We start from the raw sequence: 13,749 nt of genomic DNA, 5'->3' as shown, positions 1-13,749 counted from the left end.
GTGTCAGCGCGAGATAGTGAGAATGTGCCTTGCACCAGATAGTTGAGAATGTAACATTCACATACATGTTGTTTTTATATCACCCACACATACAGAAAGTACATATAAAAATAAAATGTGTTTCAGCTATGTTTTAAAATGTAAAGGCAGGGACCCTTTCCTATCAGGCCAGCAATGAATTCATTAGCATGTCAATATGTTAAGGATGAATGAGCTGAGGAATTTTTCATCTCCATACTTCAATGGACACCCTGCTGAGTTGGTGCCCCAGTGTCTAGAGAAGTCCGAAGTTGAAAAGCTTCAGAGACCCTAGGTGTTAGGGCGGCCGGATTATTGCAAAGTACCAGATATCGGTGCGAAGTATGGGCTATCAACACTTGGTAGCCAAACCCCAAACTTACTGTCGCCAGGTAAGGGGTTGGGCCCGGTATGCTAAGCAGCTTAGGTGTCAAGTTAGCACATGCTCTGAGCAACCAGGAAGCAACTTGTGCCCTTTTTGTGAGCTACTGGCAAGTCTGGGATAGGTGGGAAAAGTTGTTCCCACGGGAGGATTGGCTGTGTATGTTAGAGATAGGACCCTTAAATGCCTGTAGCCCAGTCCTAGTTAGATCCATCTGAGTTCCATCTAAGACTCGTCCAAGTTACAGTGTCAGTGGTTCCGGAGTGTGAGGGGTTAAAAACATTGTAACCAAGGATCGTGCCCCTCTTCCAGAATTCGTTTGAGCTAAGAATTCCCGAACGAATCCTGTAAGGACCCAACGAAAAGATTCCTTTCGGCGGAGATACAGGGGTGGCAACTTGTGCTCCTAGCCAAGGATTGTCGCACGGCTCAAATCACGCACCCACTTGCATGCGTGCAGGGGTGCCCAGAGACTTTGTTTTCAAGTCATTCGTTCCGTGGACATTTTATTTCGTTTCCCCATCCCAGTAAGTGTTTATTAAGTGTAATTGTGAAGAATTGTGTGTTTGTCTGAAAAGGAAATAAATTACAATTTATATTGCCCTCCTTGTTGTGCTCAATCCAGAATCCCGTGATTAATGTGATGATAAGACTTGGTCTCCCATGACAGTGTCCTACAACACAATATAACAAAAGAGAAACACAATATAACAAAACAGATCAGACCAAAAACTAAGAGTCAAGCCAAAGTCAAATACAAACAAGATAATAAAAAAACAAAAAAACACGGCAGTTACAAGCAAGCTACAGTATGAAACATTGTTTTGCGTTAAATGGTCGAGACCTATTAGATCAAGACCAGTTATAAGGTTGAAAAGAGGAAATGGGTATAGCAAATATGTATTGGAATATGTGACACTAATTTGAAGAAACTAGACCAAAGGCGGAAAACAACCCTGATATACAAAAAAAAAAAAAGTATAAGCTCCGAAGTGGTTTAAGTAGATGGCCCAGTGAGAAAAAGAGAATAAATATATGTGAGAACAATGTAAGACATTACTCGATGTTCCATATACATACAATATGCTACAATGAAATGTATCTGCAAACACTCTAATAAAAAGAAACTTTATAAAAAAAAAAAAAACCATTACAAATACAATTTCTGGGACAAAACAGTTACAAAAGACAAAGAAGTTTCACTTAAATTGCGCGTGATCGGCACACACACAATTTTTTATTTTTATGTATTAAGCAGTTTGGAGTCTGTGATATACCTTGGGAGGCCAGCCGTTTAAAATAGAATCTCACTAGTCCAAATTCTGACTCCCCTCATCGTTAACCTGGACTTTAAAACCAGTATGTTCAGCCTAGATTTCAGAAACTGATGGTCTACATGCATTCTAAGGCTAAAAGACCTGTGTTCAGATAAAAAAAATATATAACTCCCTTGAATCCCTTGAAGCACTTTTCCCCAATAAAGGCTGTCCAAAATAAGAATTATTTTTACTCGTATAATTTAAAGAGGGTTATTGCCGCCAAACAAAAAACCCTGAGGCCCCTTTAACTAAATTTGAAGGTACCTGTTTCAACTCAGCAAAAAAAAAAAAAGCATATCTGGGACATAACACCTGAGTTACCCCAAAGGGATCTCCCTAAGGATGGCTTCCCAATATGCCTTCACTGCCCCTGTCCACCAAGGTTAACAGAATGAAAACAAGAGACACTTTACAGGCCCGCTGGAGTCCAGCAACACCTCCTCCCTGTGATGCCATGCTGCTTTTTGAAGTGAAACTTCTTTGCTGGCGCCTACAGGGTTTTCAAGGGAAAAAATTCTTGGCTTGTAATAAAAAAACGCGAGTGACGTCACGGAATTAATGGGCGTGCGACCTTCATGCTCGCGGGCGTCGCACTCGCGCATGTGCACAAAAACAGCATTCTAGGCTGCACGGACCTTAGGCATGCAGGCGCACCTGCACAGTAGGCGCAGCGTCAGGGCACACCTGCGCAGTAGGCGCATTGGGGTGTGCCTGCACTGTAGGTGTGACATTCGGGCGCACCTGCGCAGTGCGTAGTAGGTGCCAGGCGCACCTGCACAGTAGCCGCCTGCGCTGCGCGCGCACTACAGCTACAGGCGCAACACATACACAGAAAGACACACACAGAGACGCACAGAGACACACACACACACAGAGATACACAGACACACAGAGACACACACACAGGGACACAACACACCGAGACACACTCGCACACACAGAGACACAGACACACACACACACACACAAGGAATTCACAGTTACTCTACATATAGAAATACAAATAGGTAAAACGCACGTTCTAAGTCAAACTTCTTTGCATTTTGGCACTGAAATTCTGTTTTGATTTTTAATTAAAAACATGAAAATCACAAATACAATTTCTGTGACAGAACAGTGACAAAACACAAAGAAGTTTCACTTAAAATGCGCATGCTCGGCATACAATACACAAACTTTTTTTAATTTCTACGAAAGAATCTCTGGGACATAACACCTTGGTCGCCCCAAAAGTGTCTGTCTAAGGGCAGCCAAAGGGTGTCATAATTTGCTGCCATTCACTGATATTTGGTAATGTAACAGCTGCTCTATTGCATTCTGAAAATCACCATCTCTCTCATCCTCTGTGCTCAATGTTTCAACTTACCCTGCCAATAGGTTGTAAGTTCTTTGAGGCAGGGCCTCTTCTAACAACACATTGCAGGCCTATCCTACCTCTTCTAACACAATTTTAATCCTGTTTGTAAATGCTACATATGCCCATATTCATATTAACGCTTCATAAAATGTCTGTACAGTAAATTGAATGTATAACCTTTGTTCATTTAATTGAACCATGTTTTATTATAACTCTGGCTTTTCCTGTCTCTCTTGTGTAACTAAATAATTGTATTTGATTGTAGTTGTTCGCAAACTGACTAAAGTTTTGTGAAGCCCCCTTAAGTTGAGGCCTGTATTTATGTAAAAAATAAATGATGATGATGATGATGATGATGATGATGATGATGATGATGATGATGATGATGATGATGATGATGATGATGATGATGAAAAGAGTCTTATTTCTTCCTTAAATAATTCTTTTTAAAGATACGACTAAGGAAAAGCTGAAATTTATGAAACTCTGGGAGTCTGATCAGAACTCTGAATTAGAGTTCGATGAATGGGAAACTTTTTTGAAGCAATCTACGAAAAGTTCAATTTGTACTACTGTAAAGGGAACATATACAATATTATTTTTAGGTGGTAACTAACCCCAATTAAACTTTCTAAAATATTCCGGGGGGTTCCCCACTCTGTCCTAAGGGTTGTGGTGAATCCTCCTTCCTACATATGTGGTGAATTTGTCTTGTGGTTTCACAGCTTTGAGAATCAGTTCACAACTGGTCCTAGAGAATCTTAAACTGTTCTTTTCACTGAAACCCATTGCTCAATAAACATGAAAATAAACTGATTTCCCACATTCTTACAGCCACATGATGCTCAATTGCAATGCATTGTAAGAAGCAGTCAATCCCTACTTTGCTACAAATGCAAAGTAGAATTTGGTTAATCTGCCAAATGGAAAAACTTACTTGCTTCCTTAATAACATTACCACGGCTCAATGTGGCCTCCATCCTTCAGTAACCCTTACTAATTTAAGCATTTGCCATAGTAGCAGATTTGTGTTTTTGCGTTGTGTATGTGTTCTCCTATGCAACCTTCGTACCCATCAATGTGTGTAAGTATATGCTTCAGGTTTTTGTTACCTGTAGTTCCTTGCAACTCTCACTGCTGTAACATTATTAAATTGTACCCCTATTTAATGTTTTGTACCTCCCTAGCCCATATTACTTTCTGTAACCTCTTGTATATGGAATTCTGGTAGGGGGAGTGGAGGGAATGCTCAATACAATGTAAGTAATAATATAAAAAATGCTACCTTTGTCCTCAAAGATTTTACATTTCTATTAAATACAAATAAACATACTCATCAATCTACTATTTTTATAGAAAATGTTTGCAAGTACCTGCTTCTTCCCTGACTCACTCTATCTCGAATATTAGTTTTCTGTTCTTTAAGTAACCATTCTCTCAAGTGTATATTGGCTCCTTCTGGAATTAAGTCCTTTTTGTCTAGCTTTGACAACTGTTGTCCAAGATATTTCTGAAAATAAAAAGAATACATTAAAGGAATACCATTGTTTTGTTTTTTTTTTACTGCCAGAGCATTGTATTGTAGGTCCCTCTGGCAGCAGAAGAGTTAAATAAAAAGTGAATATTAAAATAGAAATAAAAATCAGAAATAGGAATTACACGTACTACACATGGGGCATTTTCTAGTAGCTGCAAGATTGTCCTTGTCAAATGGCAATATTTGATAATAAATATTTGACAGGCAATAAGTACCGTAAAAGAAAAGGGTGTGTGTGGCAAGCATGCACATTTTAAGTGAAACTTCTTTGTGTTTTGTCACTGTAATTGTAATTATACTTTCAAAAGTCTTTAATTCAATCAAAAACATCAAAATCTAAATACAATTTCATTGACAAAACACAAAGAAGTTTCACTTAGAACATGCGTGCTCGGCACCCCCCTCCCCCCTCGTTTTCTAAATGTATTTATATGTAGAACTCTAAAATAGCAAGGTTCAGAAGTCATGCCATATTCCGTATTCTTAAAGCGTACTGTACATAGTGTATCCTCTTAATGATAAGCAGAATTATCTTAATACATATTTCCACATACAGCTGTGTGAAAAAGAAAGTACACCCTCTTTGAATTCTATGGTTTTACATATCAGGACATAATAACAATCCTTAGTTCCTTAGCAGGTCTTAAAATTAGGTAAATACAACCTCAGATGAACAACAACACGACATATTACAACGTGTCATGATATATTTAACAAAAATAAAGCCAAAATGGAGAAGCCATGTGGAAAAAAACTAAGTACACCTTATGATTCAATAGCTTGTAGAACCACCTTTAGCAGTAATAACTTGAAGTAATCGTTTTCTGTATGACTTTATCAGTCTCTCACATCATTGTGGAGGAATTTTGGCCCACTCTTCTTTACAACGTTCCTTCAGTTCATTGAGGTTTGTAGGCATTTGTTTATGCACAGTTCTCTTAAGGTCCAGCCACAGCATTTCATCAATCGGGTTGAGGTCTGGACTTTTACTGGGCCATTGCAACACCTTGATTCTTTTATTTTTCAGCTATTCTGTTGAAGATTTGCTGGTGTGCTTGGGATCATTGTCCTGTTGCATGACCCAATTTCGGCCAAGCTTTAGCTGTCGGACAGATGGCCTCACATTTGACTCTAGAATACTTTGGTATAAAAAGGAGTTAATGGTCGAGTCAATGACTGCAAGGTTCCCAGGTTCTGTGGCTGCAAAACAAGCCCAAATCATCACCCCTCCACCATCGTGCTTGACAGTTGGTATGAGGTGTTTGTGCTGATATGCTGTGTTTGGTTTTCGCCAAACGTGGCGCTGTGCAATATGGCCAAACATCTCTACTGTGGTCTCGTCTGCCCAAAGGACATTGTTCGGGAAGTCTTGTGGTTTGTTCAGATGCAACTTTGCAAACCTAAGCCAGTGTGCCATGTTCTTTTTAGAGAGAAGAGGCTTTCTCCTGCCAACCTTTCCAAACAAACCATACTTGTTCAGTCTTTTTCTAATTGTACTGTCATGAACTTTAACATTTAACATGCTAACTGAGGCCGTAGAGTCTAAGATTTTTTTTGCAATTTCTCTGAGCATTGCACAGTCTGACCTTGGGGTGAATTTGCTGGGACGTCCACTCCTGGAAAGATTGGCAAATGTCTTGAATGTTTTCCACTTTTGAATAATCTTTCTCACTGTAGCATGATGGACTTTAAATTGTTTGGAAATGGTCTTATAACCCTTCCCAGATTGATGGGCAACAACAATTGCTTCTCTAAGATCATTGCTGATGTCTTTCCTCCTTGACATTGTGTTAACACACACCTGAATTCTCCAGACCAGCAAACTGCTAAAACTTCGGCTTTTATAGAGGTGGTCACACTTGCTGATGATCAATTAATCAAGGGCATTTGATTAGCAGCACCTGTCCGCTACTTAGCATCTTAATTCCTATGGTAGCAGTAAGGGTGTACTTAGTTTTTCACACATAGCTTCTCCATTTTGGCTGTATTTTTGTTAAATAAATCATGACACGGTGTAATATGTCATGTGTTGTTGTTCATGTGAGGTTGTATTTACCTAATTTTAAGACCTGCTAAGGAACAGATGATTGTTATTATGTCCTGATATGTAAAACCATAGAATTCAAAGAGAGTGTATTTTCTTTTTCACACAACTGTAAGTGTACACAGTACAGTACCTACTCTGTTTTACTGGGTGAATCCTCTTTCCACTTTTAGTCTTTCCATAGGCATGATAGCAGAAACAGTTATGAGTTACTGGGATGCCCGAGCTAGCTAACCAGGCTTTGATATGCATTATTCGTGTCCTTTCTTGTACATCTCCAGTATTCTCATGCTGAGATCGTTTGAAATAACTTTGCTGGGCATCGCTGCTTTATTAAATAAATGAAGCACAGCTATCTAATGTACAGTATAGTCGATGTGCATTTAGTCAACAGAAGTGATGGTGTATTTATCATGTACCTGTACCGGTAACGTATGCGCCCACTTTTTACACCTGTACCTACGAATGACGTCGTGGATACTGTGCATAAAATGTGAGGAGTTCATAGTCGACTCAATGACTGCAAGGTTCCCAGGTCCTGTGGCTGCAAAATAGGCCCAAATCATCACCCCTTGACCACCGTGCTTGACAAATGGTATGAGGTGTTTGTGCTGATATGCTGTGTTTGGTTTTCGCCAAACGTGGCGCTGTGCATTATGGCCAAACATCTCCACTTTGGTCTCATCTGTCCAAAGGACATTGTTCCAGAAGTCTTTTTCTAATTGTACTGCGATGAACTTTAACATTTAACATGCTAACTGAGGCCTGTAGAGTCTGAGATGTAATTGACTGATTGGCTGTGACACGGGATGGAGCTGTCAGGATTTTTTTTTTTGCGCTGAACAGTCAAGCCGCCATTCCTTCTCTGCACGGGTAAGTGTAAAAGTGTGTGTGTGTATGTCGCGCGTGCGGTGTCCCTGCCTCCTGCCCCCATGGGTATTCCTTCCCCGGCTCCCTTGGCTGCCCGCACGGGTCGGGCGAATGGGGGGGGGGGGGGGGAGGGAGCAGGTTGTGGTGCGGGGCAGTGGAGGTGGTAGCAGGGGTATTCCTTCCCCCCTCTCCCCCTCCCCCCCCGGTGCTCCCGTGGCTGGCTAGCTGGGGTATTCCTTCCCCGGCTGCCTTGGCTGCACACGCGCGGGTCGGGCGAATGGGGGGGGAGTGGGTTGTGGTGCGGGGCAGTGGAGGTGGTAGCAGGGGTATTCCTTCCCCTCTCTCCCCCCCGGTGCTCCCTTGGCTGCCCCCCACCCAGTCACCCAGTCAGTCCCCCCACCAAGTCACCCAGTCAGTCCCCCCACCCAGTCAGTCACCCTCCCACCCAGTCACCCTCCCACCCAGTCACCCAGTCAGTCAACCCCCACCCTGTCAGTCCCCCACCCAGTCAGTCACCCCCCCATCCAGTCACCCAGTCAACCCCCCCACCCAGTCAGTCACCCCGTCAGTCACCCGCCACCTAGTCACCCCCCCACCTAGTCATCCTCCCACCCAGTCACCCAGTCAGTAACCTCCTCACCCAGTCAGTCACCCCCACCCAGTCACCCCCCCACCCAGTCACCCCCCACCCAGTCACCCAGTAAGTCACCCCCCACCCAGTCAGTCAGTCACCCCCCCCCCCCCCCACCCAGTCAGTCTCTGTCGCTCTCTCACATTCTCTCTGTCTCACTCTCTGGATATCTTATTTACCCTATAAATCTTAATTGCCCTATACCTACACCAAAATAACCTATACTGCTTTCTTCCAGATATGACTCTCGAGTTTCACACAAGAGACATCGGAATCCCCCCTAACCCAGAAGACAGGTAGGGAACACCTCCCCTCCAACATATAACATTGCGGGAATGAGGGAACCTGGACATAGAGGGACTGCGGATCAGGTAAGATCCCAGGTGGGATTGCTGCTTTAGATATGGTGAAGCAGGGGCATCCAGACACTGGTTAAAAGGTGCAGGAAACTAGTCATTCACATCTGGCTTTTTTTTTAAATCCGACATTTGCACACACACACACACACACACACTAATTGTAGTATAATGTAATACAATAAATAAACTTATGTCAAAAACGAATGTTGTTCTTACTAGGAATTTATTCCGTTTTTTTTTTTAAAGCGGGCGGGACTAGGTGGCGAGTAGATTTTTTTAAATCCGTTAAATCTGTTAAATATATATAACAATGAAAATAAAAGCGTCCCAACTCAGCACTCAAGTATACTCAGAACAAATATCAAAGAAAATTATGATTTATTTAACAGTACAAATAATCAATCATAAAATACAAAAAATATTAAAACAAACCCTGACATCCTCCTGTGATAGAATATGTATCAGACAGGGGAAATCCCCTATGAAGATACTGATGGACCCCTAATACCCAAGGCAAGGGGAAAAAAGCCTATAAGCACAAAATATATGTAGAACAAGGGGTTAACAATAACCCCTTGAACCTACAAGGCCGGCCTCACCACTAGTAAATATAAAACCACACAGCAAGCATAGATAACACATGCACCAAATTGCCTAATACATGCTTATATTTCATATTACACTAGGATCGGACGCTTTCTTTCTTGTCTTATATATATATATATATATATATATATATATATATATATATATATATATATATATATATACACACACACACACACACACACACACACACACACACACACACACATATACGTATATATATATTTGTCGACCACTATACATATATATATATACATATACATACATATATACATATATATATATATACACACATATATATACACATATACAGATATATACACACATACACATAAGAGGCAGAAGGAGTGGCTCAGTGAGTAAAAGCATTGAGTCTGAAACCAATTCCGGTATCAGCTCCTTGTGACCGCAGTTCATTTTATGACTTATGTGCTACAAAAATTAGATTGTAACTTCTACAGAGCGAGGGACTTATTTTCTTTATTAATGTTATTAAAATAAATCTTACATACACATGCATTTAATCTATTTTGGTAATAATCCACGTAGAAAAGGGAATTACTACCAACTAATGCACTGGCATGTTTAAAGACCCTCAGTTTGGCATTGGTCCTTCAAAACCTCCAGCCATGTTGCTATTGATCAGCAATATTTGCAGTAATGTACATAATTAGGTAGACATTACAGGAAAAAGTTAGACAAGTGCATGAAAAGGGTAATTAAACTAATTGAATTATGGAGTCCCTGCCTAATAGAGTTAAAAAAGTTAATCTCACATCAATTGGGGCAAACTCACCAGTCTTGAGGTGGCAAGATAACATTTGTAAATATATCTACCCGGTTTAGCATGGTGGACTTTGTGGAGGTACTAGAAAAACAGTGAATTATCAAAATTTGTGAGATTGAGATATTTAGGCCATATGGCACAGAAAAAAAAACTCCTTCTTACACGATTTGGACATGCAAGGGCTTTAGAGTATAGCAACATTCTAATCCGTATGAAAAAAGCACGTTTCACAAGTATATACACTACTCACAGCTACTAGAATAGGCCTAATAATCTACACATCCTTACTGTCAAGAATCTTTCGTTCTAAGGAGTGCCCCTTAAAGGGCTACTTACCTACCTCTCATTAATCCACTTCAATGACTTTAAACTATTTACTATCTTAGATCAATGAAAACTTCCTGTACTTACTTGTTCTTTCATATAGTTTCTCTCAAAATCTAACTTGATGCTTGTTAGATAATGTCTATACTGGTTGAATTCCCTTAAGGAGCACACAATCTAAACAGTGCAAAATGAAAAACACAGTTATTCTATTTCATTATAATCGATTGAGGAATACTGATATAATATTCAAAAACAAAGACTAAATCTTATAGATGTAATACACTGTATGGTGATACAGCACATGTTAATAAAAGCAATGACAGTAGTCACACCTGTTGAGGAAGTATTGCTGCTTTAAAAAAACAACTTTGGTTTAATTTGTTTACTGAAATTTACTATAGATTTGGTCTGACATGAAAGTTCAAGTTACTGAATACTAAAAATGTAAATCAGTTATTTCAGCTATTTCAGCTGCTAGTTTAGAGCCGTAAGTCCGTCTTGGAATTTAGCAGCTTCTTCCTGATTGGCTCATAAAAAGACAATCCGACACAAAGATTTTGAATAGTTGGGAAATACCTAATTAAAGAATATGAATTGAACCATTTGCAATGTGCTATTGTGCTCCGAATGTTCATATGGAATCTTCAGCTAGCATTCAGCCACGCTACTTGACAAGTTGGCTAAGCAAGTGAAGTGGATAACATGACACTACAGAAAAATACAGTAGGAGCATCTGCACATTCACTTAAAATGGTTGTTTAGTACTTGGATATGAGGAGGATTCTGGAATTGGATATAGTTTGGTTTGCTTTGTTTCATCATATCAAAGGAAACAGATTCAAAACTAGAAAGAATTGAATAACTGTAGAGCATTAGAGGTACGGGCAGGCCTCAGTTATCCAACGGAATCCCTTCTGGAAGTAGCGCTGGATAGTGAAACCGTTGTAAAGTGAGCCCCTTGTTAATTAGTGGCGGTGAGCGTTGGATATTGCATTCAGGTGTTGGATATGCCATTCGTTCTAAAGTGAAACGTTGGATAGCGAGAACTACCTGTATATAAACCACCAGAAGGAAGGCACGAGTGAAAATATTTGTTGTGAGCAGGGCATGAAATGATTTGTTTCAAATAGCCTGATAATTATGTCAAGCTAATTCGAAGTTTCATGTTCCGACAACACTTTTTGATCTAAAAAACTGTATATCTTAAATACCCCTCTCTTTCTTACGCTCCTGTACTGTATCTTTAGCAATTATTGGCCTGCCATTAGGAGAGGAAGTAAATATGGTGCAAAAATGTAATTAGCAGTGAATAATACTGAAGGTAATGAATGTCACTGAGGAAAAGTTGAGAAAAGCATTTTTTTTAGACCAATTAATAGAATGAGGAGGAATGGACCAAAGCTATGGGTTAGTAGAAAAGCAGAGAATTAGAGATGCAAGGTGAGGCAGAGATCTTCAGCTGTTAGTAGCAATGAGAGAACAATTCACGAAAGAGAAGGAAGAGATGACATTGGGGCTTGTGAACAGCAGGACCAAAAATTAAGGAGCAGACAGAGAAAGAGGTGAATGCTAATAAATGATGAATGGAAAGGGATGGAAAAAGAGGAAGGGGATAGAAAAAGAGAAAAGGAAGCAGAGGAAACATGGAAAAAAAACTATATTTTACAAATTGTATCTGTAATTGACAACCTACCTTGTTATTATTAGTAATGTAGCCACCTTGTTTTAACGTACGTTGAATATCCTTACGCTTATAATAGGAACTTAAGTGGGGATCATGCAGGTTCTTATATTTTGTTCCCAACAAGCTACATTGAGGATCACCAAGGTTGAAACCCGGGGATGGTTGATGAAGCTGAAAAGCATTATGTGAACAAACGAACAAACATTGTTTAGTTTCCAATTTTTTGTAAGAAAGGTATTTTCTAAAATGTCACCTGCATTATTCCTTTAAATTGGAGATTAAGGCATAGCAAACTAAAATCCCTCACATCTAAAAACCAGTAGTCAAAGTGTGATGGCACTGGAGACCAGGAGTACCACTACTTACAGTTTCATTCTTTTTTTCTAAATGTGAATTTATCTAAAAGGAGCCTCTCTCCCTTTCTGATCTTTAAGCACAAATATTGCATAAAGCATTTTAAAATATGATCCAAATATATTTTCTGCAATGCTTCATAAAGTCAGAATTTTTTAAAGTCAGACATAGTACGTCTTATTTTTAAACCAATTTGAACCACTGCTAAAAACATTCTCAAACATTTTAAAATTTAACCTAACTCTCAGGAAGCTAAATCATTTTTCGTGAAACGCGTAGGGTGAGCAGTTCCAGAGTTGCCTTTGAGGATAATCTGTCTGTTGGAGACTCGTGAGAATACTGGAAAAGTTCAGAGAGCCGACCGCGGAGGTGTGTAAGGCCTCGGACATGGTCAAAAAGACCGTGCTGAGGTGTGCTGAGGGTAAACATTATCCCTATCAGCGCGGCTTTAGACGGCGCTTCCGCAGGCATGCGGAGGCGTGTGGAAATGCAGGAGACAGGCAAGTTTAAAATTTGCCGCTCAGGGAAGCGCAGGGCCGGTCACGTGACTGTCAGAAGCCAATGACAGTCCGTGACGTCGGCGCTGTGACGTGGTGCCCTAGTACCGCCTCCCACCCGGCACACAAGCGCGCTCATGCAGGGACACGAAAAATCTCCTGCTTGAGCAGGAGAGCATGAGCATCAGCGTTGCCCAGCTCTCTTCACTACACTATGTCCCAGGCCTAAGGGAGCTCAGTGAGGACCCGGACAGTCAGCTGGCAAGCGACAGCGCTTGACATCATCGCGCAGGGACGTTGAACTTTTTTCTGACCGCAGTCCTGTATACCGGATGCGGGATCGGGAGAACACTGCGCTGGAGTGCAGGAGTCTAGCACGTGTACCGGAGGCAGCTTTTAATGTATGTGTTACATGTTACTCTTATTTTAATCTAATAAATTGTACCTTTAAACTGTATTTATGGCTGTCATCCTTTGTAAAATGCATGGGCCAACTGCGAGGTGAGGATACAAGTTGCTGTGTTGACACAACACAGAACAAATAGGAGACAACAGCAGCTAAGGAGAACATACCATCATACCTAAAGAAACCATTTAATGATCTAGTATAACACATGGCCAAACTATTTTTTGGTTTATTACATCCCTCACTACTCTAAGATCACTACTCTTTTGTCTATCATATCATATCAATGTAAAAATGTGATTGATGTACATTTGCATTCATTATATTTTCTCTTTTGCAAACCCCCCTCCCCCCCCCCTACTCTCTCATCATATCACGAGTTATCGCGGGAGATGCTTTTCTGGGGTTGAGCAGCAACAACCATTTGGGATAGTATTGTATTTCTTGGTTTTTCTTTATGATTGTTACTAGTACACCTTGTCTATCAGGTATTAATCAGTATTTTATCATACCCACATCAGAGGGAGCGCCCCATTTTTTGTTCTACTACACATTAAATAGCACCTGTCTT

General features: G+C 40.5%; 1 protein-coding gene across 3 annotated transcripts in view; it reads right to left on the bottom strand.

Moving 5' to 3' along the window:
* Positions 1–13,749, bottom strand: part of FSIP2 (fibrous sheath interacting protein 2) — a 225,397-nt gene that overhangs the window by 205,914 nt on the left and 5,734 nt on the right. For all 3 annotated transcript variants that reach the window (XR_012799882.1, XM_075590485.1, XM_075590484.1), the window contains exons 3-5: positions 11,931–12,092; positions 10,322–10,411; positions 4,450–4,586 (exon numbers count right to left, since the gene is read on the bottom strand). Coding sequence is in view for 2 of the 3 variants with exons in the window: in XM_075590485.1 (XP_075446600.1) it covers positions 4,450–4,586; positions 10,322–10,411; positions 11,931–12,092 (389 nt within the window). In the remaining variant the exon portion in view is untranslated. The remainder of the gene's footprint in view (positions 1–4,449; positions 4,587–10,321; positions 10,412–11,930; positions 12,093–13,749) is intronic.

This window comes from Ascaphus truei, chromosome 3 (assembly GCF_040206685.1).
Source record: "Ascaphus truei isolate aAscTru1 chromosome 3, aAscTru1.hap1, whole genome shotgun sequence".
Classification (NCBI taxonomy): Eukaryota; Metazoa; Chordata; class Amphibia; order Anura; family Ascaphidae; genus Ascaphus; species Ascaphus truei.
The sequence above is the reverse complement of the archived record's forward strand: the minus strand, read 5'-3'. Positions and strand labels throughout refer to the sequence as shown.